The sequence below is a fragment of the Peromyscus eremicus genome, chromosome 1, assembly GCF_949786415.1.
Source record: "Peromyscus eremicus chromosome 1, PerEre_H2_v1, whole genome shotgun sequence".
Classification (NCBI taxonomy): domain Eukaryota; kingdom Metazoa; phylum Chordata; class Mammalia; order Rodentia; family Cricetidae; genus Peromyscus; species Peromyscus eremicus.
The window spans coordinates 20,392,203-20,409,263 of NC_081416.1; the positions used below are offsets into that span (position 1 = coordinate 20,392,203).

A 17,061-nucleotide genomic window follows, 5' to 3' on the forward strand; every position below is an offset into this window, starting at 1 on the left:
GGAACTCAATGCTACCTCCTCATGTAGGCTCTGGGGTTCAGCACCCCACAGAGTCTGACCTTGAACCTTCACTTGCATTTAAGTCCACTGTCTTCTCCTATGGAGTGTGTGTTTCAGATGAGAAGACAAGAGGAAAAGTAAAACGGGCCATGTGTTGGCTAGTTTTATGTCAACTTGACACAAGCTAAAGTTATCGGGACGAGGAAACCTCAATTAAGAAAATGCCTCCATAAGAGCAGGCTGTAAGCAACCCTGCAGGGTATTTTCTTAATTAGTGATTGATGGGGGAGGGCCCAGCCCATTGTGGATAGTGCCATCCCTGAGCTGGTGGTCCTGGGTTCCAAAAGAAAGTAGCCTGAGCAAGCCATGGGGAGCAAGCCAGTAAGTAGCACTCCTCCATGGCTTCTGCATCAGCTTCTGCCTCCAGGTTCTGGTTGAGTTCCTGTCCTGGCTTCCTTCAGTACAATGTGATAATGTAAGGCAAATTAACCCTTTCCCCCTGCAACTTGCTTTTTGGTAATGGTGTTTTATTGTAGCAACAGAAACTCTAAGACAGGTCATGATATTCCAGATCAAACAACAAGAACATAAAACTCAGGATAGACAGCTGCCCTGGGGCAGGGGAGTGCCAGGCTCTGGGACTTCTGAATCTGGCCTGTCTCCTGCAGCATTAACAAGTCCCTCCCCTTTGCCTAATGGCCCTTCTCCATGGGACACTGTGGAAGAGACATCTGCCATGGGAAAACCAGAGGAGACAGTCACCAACTGCAGTCTCAAGGAAGCCAGCCTCCAGATGCTTGCTGACCAGCACAGTGGCACTGGCAAGTACTTTGGACACAGCTTCCCTCCAGCTCCCTGAAAAAGTATTCTTACTTGAAGGACAAAACCTGACCCAGCCACTCGCTTCTTCCTTAGCAGATGTCAAGCTCGCTGCGATCCAAGAGCCTTCCTCATGTAGGTCCCTGCTCAGAGCCCCCGTTGGTTGTGCCAAACACACACAGCAGAGGCAGAAAGAAAGCACATGCTCTATTGCCAGCTATGGCTCTGACAGAGATGCCCCAGCCCAGGGGAGGGTTGTTGTTCTCTTTTTTAATTCATTAAAGGTAGTCCTCAACAGGGATGGGGCCACATGAGATAAACATGGCTCCATCAGTGTCAACTTTCACAAGTCTGTTTAGCTGTGTCTCTTCTTCAGGGAAGTCTTTTTGACCCTCTCATTCTCATTTTTCTGATCCCATAATTCTGTCCCTATATCCTCTACTTTCACACAATGGCATTTGTTAATTTTACTTATTTGAATATCATCTGTTTTCTCACTATTTTGGGGGTCCTCCAAGAGTAGGGCCCTATCTATTTTGTTCAACTGCAAGCCCAAGATCAAGTACATATTCAATACATATCTGAGTTGTGGCGGTTCAGTCTTTGACTGAGGATGCTTCCATTTACCAGTGGTACAAAGGCACACCCTCAGAACCATTTTGTTTTTCACTTCCAATACAATAGGCAACAGATGATACAATTATTCAGTACTTTGGTGCATGTCCTAGAACTTACTCTGTAGACCAGGCTGGCCTTGAACTCACAGAGATCCACCTGCCTCTGCCTCCGAAGTGCTGGGATTAAAGGCGTGCACCACCACTGCTGCCCGGCTTCAGTACTTTCTTAAAAAGTAGGCTTTGTAAGATAATTTTGCCTATAGATTAATGTTAAGTATTCTGAGTATACTTATGCTGGACTACCCCAAGTTATGAGACCCAATAGATATATAATAAATATTAATAGATTAATATATAACTAATTTATACATTTGAGATGGGGATCTCTATGTTTTACAGGATGGTTTAGAACCTTTGGGTTTAAGCAATCCCCCAGAATTAAAGGCCTTCTGAGAAGCTGGGACTATACAAACACCCCCAAACCTGGCTTAGCTAAGAGTTTTTTACTTAGCCCAGCAGTGGTGGCGCACACCTATAGTCCCAGTGCTTGGGAGGCAGAGGCAGGGGGATCTCTGTGAGTTTGAGGACAGCCTAGACTAGGGAGCAAGTCCTAGGACTGCCAGGGCTATACAAAGAAACCTTGTCTCAAAAAAACCAAAAAATAAAAAATAAAAAAAAAATTTGACTTAATGATATTTTCAACTTAGGAGTTTATTTTTTAAAATCAGAATACAACCCCAATGGGAGTTAGGAACATCTGTATATGCTTCAGATAGAAGCAGATGATGCCTTCATCCACACAGCAAAGAGCCACAAAGCTACAGGTCAGCCACCCGGAGCCCCAGGACATTTGATCCAATGAAGACAAGACAGTCTGGGTAGATAAATGGCTGAGTACAGCTATGTGCCAGGCAGTGGGATTATTCCACTTAACCTTCACAGCCATGCTATGAGCTCGGTGCCAACCACCATCGGTTAAGATATCAAAGAGCTGAGGTATTAAGAGTTAAGGAATACAAGCTGGGCATAATAGCACCCAACTATAATCTTTTTTTTTTTTTTTTTGTTTTTGTTTTTGTTTTTTGTTTTTCGAGACAGGGTTTCTCTGTGTAGCTTTGCGCCTTTCCTGGAACTCACTTGGTAGCCCAGGCTGGCCTCGAACTCACAGAGATCCGCCTGGCTCTGCCTCCCGAGTGCTGGGATTAAAGGCGTGCGCCACCAATCTTAATACAATCCCAGAACTTGGGAGGCTGAGGCAAGAGTATTGCAATTCGAGGCCAGCCTGGGTTATGCAGTTTTCCAGACCACCCTGGGCTGCACAGTATAAGACCTTGTCTAAAACAATAACACATAAGCTAAGCAATACAATCATTAAATAGTACACTTTGGGTTTAAATTGTGCTTTAGTCTGATCTAAATCTGTGTTCCTAGCCCCTAAGCTTCAAGGTCTCCCTTTGTAGCCTGATCATGGTTAACAAGCCAGTGTGTGCTGCACTGCTTCAATCCTCTCTTGAGCCCCTAAAATGGGTGCCATCCCCAAACACCTTCAGCACATCCCTTCAGGGCTCTAAGAGAGATGGAAGGTGAAGATTCAGAGCACACTTCTCTTTCTGATCAATATGCAGATTTAAACACACACACACACACACACACACACACACACACACACACACACACACACCCCGATATCTAGTCACATACTTCACTTGAGAAGTAATGTATAAGGCAAGATTTTGTCAAACTCTACTTTCTTTTTTTTTTTTTTTTTAAGATTTATTTATTTATTATGTATACAGAAGAGGGTGCCAAATCTCATTACAGATGGTTGTGAGGCACCATGTGGTTGCTGGGAATTGAACTCAGGACCTCTGGAAGAACAGTCAGTGCTCTTAACCTCTGAGCCATCTCTCCAGCCCAAACTCTTTCAATAGTTCTCTTTTTAAAACAATATATTTTCAAAACCTAAAATGTGATTAGGATATTGAATATGCTTTTCAAATGTCACATTTGCCACAGTCCCCAGAGATTACAATCCATTTTTTTCTTCCCATTGACAGTCACAAGTCACAATGACAGACAAAAAGGGTCTACCTCCAAGAGCAGAAGTAGCCCAAGTAAGTACAGAACGTGCATCAGAGGGCACACTGTGGACATGTCAGAACAAGATGGCACCAGAATTTCAGCTGCAAGATTGCTGCAGAGGAAAGTCAAGGGATTCAACAGCTGTTTCTCCTTTAGAAGCCCCTTTGTCAAGATAACATCAAAGAAAGGTCTAGGGCAGTGGTTCTCAACCTGTCACAGCGGTTGCCTAAAACCACCCTGCATATCAGATATTTACACTACAATTCTTAACAGTAGCCAAATCAGTTAAAGGAACAATGAAATTATGTTATGGTTTAGGTCCCTACAACATGAGGAACTGTATTAAAGGGTCACAATGAGAACCACTGGTCTAGGGCTTCAGAAAGGCATTTTCCTAACTGTGAAATGGGCCACTGGTGTGGGAGAATCTACAGTAAAGAGAAATACTCAGACCACTCCGCCCAAATGTTCTCTGGGTTGCTCAGGGTATGGAGAACACAATGTTCAGCTCTGATAATGACAATGTGGGGTTTCCTCAACTGCACTAGCAACAATTTGTGACAGTCAACTAGGGAACAGGAGAGACTAGGGTTTAAATGGGCTTTGGAGAGATCTGCTCTGCTCTCCTTTAACGCTCCTGCTCCAGTGGGCGGCAAGGACACCACCAAGGGTGGGAGAATGGCCATGGGAGTCAGACCAATACAGGTTCCAGTCTGATTCAACGTATTGATGGTGTTGGTGAGATTACATTACATCTCTGAACTTTAGTCTCCCTCACCTGTGAGAGGATAAATAGATGACTTAGCTCAGTGGCTTACATGAAGATAAAATAATACATGTAAAATGTTGCCTAAAAAATCCTACGTGAACACAGGAAGTGCTGGTGTTAGCTTTATTATGTCTAATACTGAGGTTGTTTCCCAGTAGGAATTTGGGCAGCTGGAAGGACAGTCAACAGGCACCTGGCAACCCTCTGCTTTTCATTTCCTATTTATTGTCACAAGTGACAACTCTAGTTGAGGACAAGAACAGCCGGGCAGGTCAGGAACACACAGCAGCTGCGTTTTAGGAAAAGTAATATGCCAAGGGGCCTAGTTTGGGAACGGGCTGGCATGGGACTTCAAAGTCTGGCTTGTGGTGGGAGAGAGCGGGCCGCTCCCAGAGGCTCTGGGAGGGGAACTGAAGAGACTCTCTAAAGAAGCTCTAGGGTGAGGAAGACACACCAAAGGCAGTGGGGCAGGGACAGCTAGGCTTGCCGGGTTAAAGGACGCTGCGGGAGATCCAGAGGAAGAGCAGGATGGTGAGAAGAGAGGAGCTGGGCAGAAAGAATCAGACCGGAGGGTGAGGGCAGGGCACGATAGGAAGAACACCACAGCCTGTCCTGAAGCCTGTTCTACCTCCCTAGACTCAATGGGCTCTGGACTTTAGCCAGTATTCTGGTCGCTACCACAACTCACTGTCTCTATCTGGGTCCTCTGCCTAGGCTGGTGGCAAAACCAGATGCAGCATTTCATCATTTCCCCTTTCCTGGTATCTTGGGAACATGAGCACTATGGTTTTCTTAATGGGGAGCAGGCCACGGAGACCAACATGGATGGACAGAGGAGTGGCCATAGCTATCAAGTGGCCCTTGCAGCTTCACACCAGGACATTAAGGGTAAGCATGCCTACCCACAGGTTCTTCTGTACTGCCTTTCTCTCTTGGAAGATGGGCTCAGCCATCTCCCTCCTGACCCAGTCCTGCCCTGACTACACACACAGTGAGCAGTCAGGGAGACCAACAGAAGTCAGATGAAATGAAAACCTAAAAGGTCACTCAGCCAGGGCTCCACACCACACCCAAGTGACACACAGCAGTATGCCATCTGAAAGGGAGTATGGGTTGGAGCTAGTATCAAGTCACATCTTAGGCCCTTGGGCGTCACTGTGTACCAGCATCACATCAAAGGTCATGCTACAAAGATGCCTACACCTATAGGGCTTGCCACATACAAAGCTTTGTCACATACATAACCTTTGACTCTCCCCCAACTCTGTGAGGGACTGGGCAGATATTGTTCCTATTTTGAAGAGGAAGCTGGAGCCACTTGGCCAAGGTCACACTTCCGAAGAAGTAGAGCTGGTGGACGCAAGATCTAATCTCCAGCAGTCTCCCCCTTGACCCCAGAACTTCCTTTTCTGCTTTGAAGACATTGCCTTCTCCCCAGCCTAAGGCAGAAACTACAAACTTTCCAGTGGTGCTCCTGCTCCTTTGAGCAAACAATCAGGGCTTGAGATATAGCTCAGGGGTAGAACACTTGCTTAGTACACAGAGAAGGGCCTTGGTTCCACCTCCAGCACTACATGCATGTGAACACACACGCGCACACACGCACGCACGCACGCACACACTCATACAATCAATCCTCTTCGTACCGAACCTTCCCCAAGTCCCCAACCATCTGCTCCCACGCCTCTCGGCCTCCCACTGTTGCAGCTAACCTATCACCAGGTCCTCTAGACCGTCTCCATGGGCTTCTGTACCCCTTGCACTTTAGTCCCAACCCATCCCTCTCTGCCTGGAGCACCCTGTTCTTCCAGGTGGCCTCCATCTTCCCCATCCCTTCCTTTCCATCCCACTCCAGAAGTGCCCTCCCGGGTCCCTAGCATACAGCTGGCCCCAGTTTCCCAGTGGCTCCCATTCAGTTCCACAGCTCTGACCCTTAGTTCTGAAGTCACGGTACCCTTCAGGCCTAACTGTCACTGCCCCTCCTCACAACACATACCTGCTACTCCCTCCCTGAACCCTTGCTCTGGCTTAGTTTAGGCCTCCTTCCTAGCCCTTCTCTCTGTTCCTTCATGCAAGGTTCCACTCTCTAGCATGCACAGCCTTCTAACTGGAGGAGATGTGAGGACATGTGTTCCTCAACATCTGCCCTGCCCAAGGCCCTGCAGGGATTCAGTGGCTGGCTACACTGGGATCCCAAGGGTGCTGGTACTGATATGCTAGATCATGAAACAAGTTGATGGGTAAGAAGGCAGGGACTACCAAGGGGAAAGTCAAGACCAGATGTTTAGAAAAAAAGAAATGTTCACAGGCCCCGAAGACAGAGCTACCTCCATTCCTGACTATCTTCAGGCTCTGTTCTAGGGACCAGTAGCCTCAGAGCACTCCCGTCCCTGAGATGGCCTGGTTGGTTCCTGCTGCCCAGTAGAACTCTGTGGGCACAAAGCTCAGGGAGCCCTGCTCTTTGGCCCAACAGCCCTTGCTGGGCGAGCCTTCTACCAGGCAGCAAGCAGGCACTGCCAGGGGAACTGTTCACTGCCCCCTTGTGTGGCTATGACACGTTCCCCGCACACTTGGTTTCCTTCCCGGGATCAGAATTCCTCATGAAGCCCTGCAGGAGCACAGAGCTGTAGATCCAGGCAGCTCTCAGCTCACCTTTTCTGGAACTGTCCCCAGTCTACACAACGTTTGGAGTGCCTGATGCCAGACTTGCTCTGTCTTATGTGACTGCATCTCCTGACTGGAGTTCAGTAGACCAAGGGTGGGCACCTGATCTGAGCAGGCTCAACCTGACCCTTTAGGAATGCATACTCTGAAGTGGACAGACCTCGGTCTATCTGAGCATGGCTGGAACTGTGCAGGAACACACAGGACCCGTGAGCCCTGGACAGAAGCAGCCGGAGAGCACAGAAAAAAGCCGACAAAGAGCTGAGCAACAGAGAGGACTTTCCCCAGGCACCAATCCTGCCTGTAGGTCCTTCTTGCCAAATTAAGCTAGATTCAGTAGGTTTGCATTACTCGTGATCTGGGGGGTCCTAACATCGCTGGGGTCTCCCTTTTAAGCTTTTCCAAGAATACAAAGCAGGTGTTCCACAAAGGTTTGTTGAATGAAGGAAAACTGGCCCCAGATTTGGGCTTTCCTATTTCTGCCAAAGGCACCATTGTACTCCACAAATACGCTACATAAAGTGAGGAACTCAGTCAGCCCCAGGCTGCTCAAATTAAATGTACTTTCCTTGCCTAAAATACATCACATCCTCATTTTCATCTCTTCTTTGGAGCAAATCAGCACTAAAAGGAAAGGCAGGCAGGAGCAGGTCAGAAATAACAAGCCTTCAAAGTACAGGCCAGCAGGGCAAACTGAAGCTGCAAACTGTGCCATTCTCTGATGTCCCCACTACAAAGCAACCGCCCTGCCAAGCGGTGGTGGCGCACACCTTTAATCCAGCACTCGGGGACAGAGGCAGGTGAATCTCTGAGTTCAAGGCCAGCCTGGTCTACAGAGCAAGTTCCAGGACAGCCAGGGCTCCACAGAGAAACGCTGTCTTGAAAAACCAAAATCAAACAAACCCCTAAAACATTGCCCTGAGATTTCTACCCTCTACCACATCCCTAATTTGTCCAGGATGACCATCAGTCTCAAACAGGGCCCAAAGCTAAGAACAATGTCAATGTGTCATTAATCCCAGAGACCACACACAGGCTAGACCCAAGAGTTCTAAGGCTGGAAGACCCATTTAGAGGAGCATTTTGTCTAGTAGTTTTCAAAACGTGCACTTTATAGAACCTGAAGACCTAAGGATAATCTTTGGGGTACCATTCTCCCTGGCTTCTATCAAAGCAGTGTCAAAGCAGCATTTGGTTGTATTTATTGAGGCTCCTGTGACTCCATCTGCAAGGGTTGCAGTAGTTAAAAATGTTTTAAGAATCCTGGTCCAGACCAACTCCATCATTCAGACAAGAAGACAGAGACTCATGCCTTATGTGGAGGACACAGGAGACTTGCTCTGGGCTGTTCCTATCGTGCCACACCCCCACCAGACAGCTCAGTCTGAGGTGACCCTGCCAGCATCAGCGGAAGGGTGATGCTAAACGGTCTGACAATGCGGGGTTGTCCTGATGCTGGTCCTCCGCTATATATAGATCTCCCCTGAAATGACCTCACATAGCAGAAAGGTCTGTGGTGTGGCCAAACTGGCTGTGAGTGAACTCTGTAAGTTCAGAGGAGGGCTTCTGGAGAAAGTAGGTGGCAAATGGGGAGGGTCCTCAGGAAGCGGGGAACAGGAGGTAGCAGCAAGTATTTCAGACAATTCTGGTGAAATTCTTGTCCTTGATCCCTGAAGGATCAGAGGTGTCAGCCTGATATTCTTATGAGGTGCGTGAGTGATGAAAATGAGTCCCAAATCTTTAAAACTTTTTAAAGATTTACTTATTTTATGTGTATGACTGTTTTGCTCACACATATATCTGTGCACCACATTCATGCCTAGTGTCCTTGGAGGTCAGAAGAGGACACTGAAACTGGAGTTACGGATGGCTGAGAGCTGTAGGTGGGTATTGGGAATCTGCAAGATTCCAGTCCTCTGCAAGTACAAGTGCTGTTAATCACTGAGCCATATCTCCAGTCCCAAGTCCCAAGCCGTAAGTGGTAAAACCACCATGGATGACAGGCTCCAATCCTGCCTGGTCACAACGCCAGGTGCTGATTCCCAAGTCACTACATGTATATGCTTCCCTTGTACAAAATCCAACAGGGCTTCCCATTTATCCCAACACCCTGATCACTATGCAAGATCTTGGTGTAGAAGAGCAGAGAAAGGGGTGTGTATGTGTGTATGCGGTGGTGGTAGGGGCTAGATAAACAACAAAGGAGAATGTAAACTCTCCAGGTGATGGGAATACAAAGATTTCTTCTTTGGGCTTCTAGCATTTAATTCACATTTTTGTGTGAAAGCACCTTGCTTTGACAATAAAGAAAACGGTATTTGCTTGTTTTTCTACCACATGCACCCTCTTTTCAAGTCATCCCCACCTTTCTATAAACTGCCCTTTTATGCCTGCTCTCTGCTCTACTCTAACCCTACCCACTCCTGCCTCACAAGGAGCAACTCAGTTCCTTCCCGTATACCCGGAGTCTAAGGGACCTCCCCACCTCACCTCACTCTTAACTGTCCACACATTGCCTTTGTCTCAACTTGTCTATACTGTGTCATTCAACACCTGTCCACACAGTTGCTATGGTTGAAATGTTACCCGGTCTGTACCTTTGTTTCCTCCTTGAGGCAGTCCATAAGCCATCACAGGTGATGTGATGGACAAGTATGCCATGGACTCCTGTTTGTGAAGCAGGACAGACTACACAAAGAACACAGGAAGCTGGGCCATACTTCCTATCAGGTACCAGGACATCCAGTTCATACCACAGCTGCACTGACCAGTAGCTTGATTCTCAGAACCCCCAAGTTATTCTCACTGAATCCCCCATAATACCAGTCTCTTTCCCCTTGATGGGTGTATTTGGATAAGCCCGTCCACTTCACTGTCACTTCACCTCTATAACTGAACACTCCCCCCGCCCCCCGCCCCATCTACCTACACCCAATCTGGCATAGTATGGTGGATAGAAACATGAAGAATGGGGCCTAAGGCTGCAGCTACTTCTGGGAAGCAGTCTCTGGGCCGTGGTCCTCATGCCAAAGGAAAGGTGCTGTCAGCTGCAGCTGGCTCAATTCTCCACCCAGGCCTTGAGAAGAAGTGTCTGATGGTCAAGGACTGGCCACCTAGGCCTGCCTCTCCCACCCAGCACCTTCAACAGGAGGACAAAGCTGAGCTCAGCTTCAATAGGAAGGGTCAGCTTCAGGTTACAGGCATTCTCCAGAGAATGAGGCTGTCCTTTTGCCTATTGACTCCAAAGGCTAGTCCATCCTGTCTTTGGGAGAGACCCCAAATAACAGGGTGAATAAGAGGAAATGTTTAAAGGATTCTGTTGGACCATGTAAAAATTCACAGGAGCAATAAGTTTCAAGCCAAATCATATCTCCAATCTCCTCAGCAACTGGACCTGGACCAGGTTATTCCAGGAATATCACAGAGAGCCAGACTCAGATGAGCTCTGGGTTCTGTGGAGCAGGCAGGAGAGTTCAGAGGACAGAGAATAAACAGAAGTTGGCCTGGGGCATAAACTGGCTGTGCAGAGCACTGTGGGCTCCCTCGGGCACTGCCTCCTAGGTCCCTTTGGCATCTTGGCACTGTGAACTATGGATGTGCCTGGAGGGGTAGGTGTGGGCAGGAGAAAAGTGATTTTGAAAAACCAGTCACAGAAACTCAGTATTATTCAGCCTATCACACTGAGAGCTCTGTGAGGAATTGGAGCTAACCCTTTATGTTATGTACCCCTCACTTCTGGCAAGGTAGTTCATAGAGAAGCAGTTTAGCCAGGCTGGTTAGGTACAGCTCCCACACAGCAGCCAAGGATGTAACTCACTAGTAGAGTGCGTGTCTAACATGCACCCAGCCGTGGCTCAATCCTGGTCCTCCAAAGTCTTGGTTTCCTCATCTGTTAGGACTTCATTAAAGTGGAAGTGACGGGGCCAATACTGCAAGATCAATGAGAAAACTGAAGACTGAATGTTAACACTTGGGAAGGGACTTACCATAAGTATGGTAGAAGTTTAATCAATTGTACTGACTTCAATGACAAGGATTCCTACAGCTTGGGGGCAGGGCTTGGGAAATAAAACAGTGTGTGAGTCTACTAGGCGAGAACAGGGTGCTTTTACTAGGAAAAACAAAACACTAACATTGTGTGTGCTATCCCATATCACAGAGGGTGAGTGTGGCCTGCCCCAGATGCTCCTGCAGTGGCAGTGGGGGACAGACTCAGGAACGCTGTTATAAAGGTACTTTCTGGAACCTTCAGCAGGCACAGCACAAGCACTGGCAGAAGCAGGGTAGTGTTAGTCACAAGTGGCAATGATGTCAGGAAACCAGCTATACCTGTTTAGAGACCAGTGAGCCCTCTGCTGAAATGGGAGGTAAGCAGGGAGGGCAGAGAGGGAACCCAAGGCTGAGAGCGTCAGAAAGAGTGGTCTGGAGTCCAAGTTCTTCCATTTCTCACTATGTGAACCCCCTTCCATTTCTCACACAGTAGTTAATACCACAAAGCCTCTCCCCTACAGTGAAGAAACACTTGCCTGGTTTTTTGGGGGAGAGGGGGGCTCTATAAGACAGGTGTAAATGCTTATTACATGTAAACCAACAGGATTGGAGCCTAAGTAAGGTGCTGCTTATCAGGTGTGGAAAGTGGTTCTGGTGACAAAGGACATCATAAACACCTGAGAGGTCAGAGGGGCGATCGAAGCTGACCTGCATCAGACAAGTACACAAAGCTCCAGGAAGGAAACCCCCAAAGAGTCTCAGAGACTCTAGTTCAGTCAAACTAGAGGGAGCCCCAGCAAACTGAGTGCACTCCCCAGCTTTGACCTACTGAGCAAGAAATGTCTAAGCCTGTTTGGAGAGAGCCTACAACAGCCACCGGCTGCCGCTGAAATCATCAGCGAGAGAGGCCAGCTGGGAGCACTGCCAATGATTTGCTACTAATGAGAGTTGAAGTTCTCAAGTTTTTGTGAATGATTCACATTTCAAAAACTGAAGCTGGATTCAAGGCTATCTCCATAATAACATCACTGTCTGGCAACTTGCTTACAATTTGTCTTCCTGAATAAATGGAATTAAAAAGAATGGTAGCTAACCCAAGGAATAACTGAGGAATCAGGTCTGGCATTTGAACATCAGTTGCTTATCTTAACTGGGGGAGGGGTAGATGGAAGACAGCTGCCAAGCACAGAAGAAACAGTAAATAACAACTAACATTACTGTATGTTTAATTGTGCCCTGGGCATAATTCTTTACCCAGAGTAGCTCATTTAATCCTCGTTACAATCCTTTGAAGTAGGTACTGCTTCTCCATCTTACAGATGAACAAACTGAGAGCCAAAAAAATTCAAATTAACTTGACGAAGATTACATAGCTAATGAGCTAGAGGATCTGGGATAATACAAATAGATACCAAATTAATAAAATATTTACCATAGTTTCCTGTCACCAAAAGAAAACTATCTCACAATCTTCCTATAAAGAACTCCAGCGTTCGTGAATCAAAGGCAACTCATGGTCAGTCCTACTGTACACTCGATTGCAGGCAGGATCAGAGGGTGACCGCCAGCAGACTTCCCAGGTTAGAGGGTGAGCTACCTCTGCTTCCTCTCAACACTGGGGAAGAAAGACAAGACTCAGAGGAACCCAGGGCACTACCTTGGTTATCTTCAGTAAAAATCCAGCACCATTCTCTAAAATGGACGTGGGCACTTAGCTGATCCCTCCCACTCATTATCACACTTAACCCCTGCGTACTCTAAATAGCTACTCTGGTCCCCACTTTACTGATGCAGAAACTGAAGCTCTGCCCTGAGGTTTTCACACAGTAAGAAAGCAGTGGAGGGGCTCGAGAGATAGCTCAGCAGTTAAGAGCACTGGCTGCTCTTCCAGAGGTCCCAGGTTCAATTCCCAGCACCCACATGACAGCTCACAGTCATTAACACCTTCTTCTGGCCTCCCTGAACACCAGTATACAGACATGCATGCAGGCAAAACAGCCATACACATTAAAAAAAAAAATCTGGGACAGTTTAGGACCCTTATCAAGTCTCAGTGCCTGCAAGGAGAAAAGTGATTCCTGCCCAGCCCACCTATCAGGAAGGCTGTGGGGATCAAACAGTACAGAGTGGTTGAGAAAGCACTTTGAAAACTACAAAATGCTGAGCAAAGCAAGGGATCATTCATCTTACTAATCACAAAGAGTGACGCCTGATTCTGCAAGCACTTTGCTAATGTGACTCTCTCTTGCTTCTTTTCCCTTGGGAGTAGGAGAATAATTCAAAGGCTGCAAAGCGTGGGCAACTCCTTTCTTCAAGTCCCTGGCACCTGGGAGTTGGAAAGTGGGGGTTCACTCTGGGAGAAGGCGGAGGAAGTAAGAGCATTTGCATTCTCCTGGTGTTTTTCTCTTTAGGATCAGGATCTTGGCTGGGATTCCATTGCCTCCAGCATTAAGCCCTCAAACAACAGTCCTGGCACATCTATCAAGTACCTACTATGTGCCAAGAGGATGATGGCTGGGCTTTTCTGCCTGTGAAGGTATGGTCTGGGGCCAGGAAACTAGACAAGGTAGAATGAGCAATGGGGGTGGGGACTGGGGGGAGGCTCTCCATCATGGAGTTGTATAGACCTCACAGCTGTCAGCCTGGCCACTTCCCATGGGCTGGTTAGGGCTACAGCAACACACATGCTCTGTGGGCACGAAATTAAGAGTTCAGGGCCTTGCCAGGCAGTCGTGGTACACACCTTTAATACCAGCACTTGGGAGATAAAAGCAAGAGGATTTTTGAGTTCGTGGCCAGCCTGGTCTAATGATCGAGTATCAGTACAGTCAGGGGTATACAGAAAATGCGATCTCAAAAAACAAAAACAAACAAAAAGAGTTCAAGGCCTCAGGCTGGATTCTGTTGCTGCCTCTTCTCAGTACTGTGACCACCATCAACTACTTTGCCTTCCTGGCCATCGTATCAACAGAGAAAACTGTTCCCACAGGTAAAATAAAAGACAAAATGAGATAAGGCCTGTGAAGGGTCTTAGCAAGACACCTGGAGATAAGTGTAGTGGTGCACACCTTTGATCCTAGTACTCAGGAGGCAGAGGCAGGCAGTTCTCTGAGTTTGAGGCCAGCCTGGTCTACAGAGGGAGTTCTAGGACAGCCAGGGCTAGACAGAGAAATCCTGTCTCAAAAAAAAAGTCACCAACAACAAACAGCAGCAAAGAAACAAACTACTTTTGTTTCTGTTTTGTTTTGTTGAGATAGGATCTCAACATGTATCCCCGACTGGTCTGGAACTCATGTAGACTAGGATGGCTTCATATTCATGAGCCATCCTATTGCCTCTGCTTCCCTAGTGATAGATCCCCATGATTGGTAACATAAACTAGAGGCTGGAAGACTACAACTTCCAGCCTACCCTGGGCTACCTAATGAGTTTGAGGCCACTTTGAGCTAGATTAAAGCTCTGTCTCAAGAATTTAAAAATAACATTAAAACCAGAAACCACAAAAGTGGTTCTTTTTCTCCTACTCAACGAGACAGTGGTGTCCAGGAGTCTGAGCTCTGACACTGCAGATTTTCACTGAGGTTTCACTGAGGTGCTGCAAAGAGCTGGGTGGCCTTAGACAGCAAGGCTCTCTCCCGGGGACTGCTTCTTTACCTCTTTACAGGACGATAATGGCAGCCTTTGGTTGTGAGGATTCACCTGGATCCTGCACCTGATGCTCCAGGAACATGGTGTGCCCCAGAGGACCTCCTGCCAGCTGAATCTCTGGGTCCTCAAAAACAACAAACTTACAGCCTCTGGGCTCACCAGTCAGGTGCACACTCCTTGCTGACTCTCAGGCAGGACCCAGGCTTAGGCTCTGGAAAAAACACACAATTCACTCTAGGCTCCTAGAACAAGGCTCTCAGAAGAAACAGGAACACATGAGCCATTCCACCGCTGTCAGCCCCACACAGACACAGTACTGTAGAGGATCCAGCCCCTTTCCTGATGGGCTGTCCTGAGGGCCATTAAAAAAACAGGGTTGAGGATGGCACAAGTGTGATGCACACAAGGCTCAAGTCTCCCTCCTGAACACGTTGAAAGTACGGGAGATGCTATCCTAGAAGGGGGTAGGGGCATGTATGGCCTTGGGTGGCCAAGCAGCTTGCCAAGTAGCCAAAGCCATGGGACACAGCCTACCTTCCCCCATGGGAACCACAGGTCTACCCACCTCTCTTGTCTGCAAAAGGAGCAGACAAGTGGCTCTCTAGGCCTGAGTAAGATGACCCGTTAGTAAGAAGCCAGCTGGATTATCAGAACACAGAAATGTATCTACCCCAACTGCTGGCCATGGAGTTAGAAACCCAGAAGCAAGCCAGATTCTGACTGACCAGAAGAGAGGTTGGCCTACACGTAAGCCCATGCATTGTACCCTCTGGAATACCCCTCAGGCTTCAAGTTTGAATCTACTGCCCTTTCTCTAGACCTAAGAAGCTCTGCTGTCTGTGTCCCTGGGACACTGGAGGGGCATCTGAGCCCACTAAAAATGTCCACTACATGATAAACCATTAGTTTGGGTATTTTAAAGACACATAAGCAAAACAGCAGGCCAATGAGGTATTAGTCCTCTTTGTGAAAAGGCACTCTGACACATGATACAATATGAATACTGAAAATATGCTAGTCAGGCATGGTACCACGCTCCTGTAATCCCAACACTAAGAAGGCCTGGGCAAGGCAATGAACAGACATGAGTTCATGGCCAGCCCAGTCTGAGCTACTGAGTGAGACCACCTCTAAAAACCAAGGCAGGGTAGCTGAGGGCCGAGCACTTGCCTGACTGTGTAAGGTCCTGGATGTCGTCCTTAGTACCATTAAAAACTAAAGGACAGGCCGGGCAGTGGTGGCACACGCCTTTAATCCCAGCACTCGGGAGGCAGAGGCAGAGGCAGGCAGATCTCTGTGAGTTCGAGGCCAGCCTGGTCTACAGAGTGAGTTCCAGGAAAAACTCAAAGCTACACAGAGAAACCTTGTCTCAAAAACCAAACAAAAAACTAAAGGACATTTTATATTTGTGTATGGTTAGCTATAGGAGTTTTGTTTGCTTGTTTTGTTTTGTTAACCCAGGCTGGCCTCAGACTTGCTATGTAGCCTAAACTGACCCTGAACTCCTGATTCATGTGCCTCCACTTCCTGAGTGGCCCATCTTAACTAGGTTGCTTGTTTTGGTTTTGTTTTTATTGGAAAGGGGGAAAGGGACCACTAATTTCCAGGAAGAAGACTGAGCAAGGGTCACAGGTGGAAACAGCTCCGCAGTGGAGCCACGGGGGGGTTGGAGTCCTCAGCCCTAGAGCCTAGAGCTCACATTCTCAGAGGCTCAGGAACTAACCAGGCAGGATGGCTTGACTTTCCTTCTGCCCATCACTCTTCTCCCACCCAGAACTCTCTTCTTTCTAATCTAAAGCTTCTGAGGCCTGTTGTGATCCCCACGCCCACTAAGCGGCTGCTTTACACACACAAGGAGTACTTCAACAACCCAAAGTTACAATATGTTCTCTACACAAGGTGTACTTCAACAACCCAAAGTTACAATATGTTCTCTATCTACCTTGCTCAAGGAGAAGCTCAATCATTTCAGTGATTCTCATCCAAAACTAGGTTTTAACTAGGTCTATTATAGTTTTGCACCTTAAGAAGAGTAAGCTTCAGTGATCTAACAGGGGAAACAAAATCACTGGATATGTCTGTCTTTGTAAAAATCCTCTAACTTTGAGTAGAAACCTTTGAAGTTCACAAAGCCTCTTTTTCAACCTGGGTGTCACGCCAGTCTTACAAGCTCTGTCAGAGATCAACAGAGAGACAGTCTCTCTATTACACTAACGGGGAAACTGAGGCTTAAAGAGATCAAGAGGCTTACCCAAAGCCATACAAACAACTAGAATAGAGAAGAGAACCAAAGCCTCATTTCCCACCAATGCCAGATGAAAGCCTGGATTGAGACCATGTAGCCACAAACAGAATTTAAAATTATTTCGCTCACTTCGTCCTCCTAACTCTTGTGGCAATGAACTAGAAGCATTGTCACATACGGACATCCATATATGTGTACAGCTTAGGATAAACATCTATACAGAAAGA

The 17,061-nt window shown here is 47.3% G+C and overlaps 1 protein-coding gene across 2 annotated transcripts in view; it reads right to left on the reverse strand.

Moving 5' to 3' along the window:
• Ubtd1 (ubiquitin domain containing 1) overlaps positions 1-17,061 on the reverse strand; it is a 58,552-nt gene that overhangs the window by 34,485 nt on the left and 7,006 nt on the right. The window contains exon 1 of one of the 2 annotated variants that reach the window (XM_059258060.1): positions 10,769-10,863. The exons of the other annotated variant lie outside the window; for it this stretch is intronic. Within the exon in view, the coding sequence (XP_059114043.1) occupies positions 10,769-10,790 (22 nt within the window). The 5' untranslated portion in view covers positions 10,791-10,863. Of the gene's footprint in view, positions 1-10,768; positions 10,864-17,061 lie in introns of those variants that run through there. 2 annotated transcript variants of the gene reach the window in all.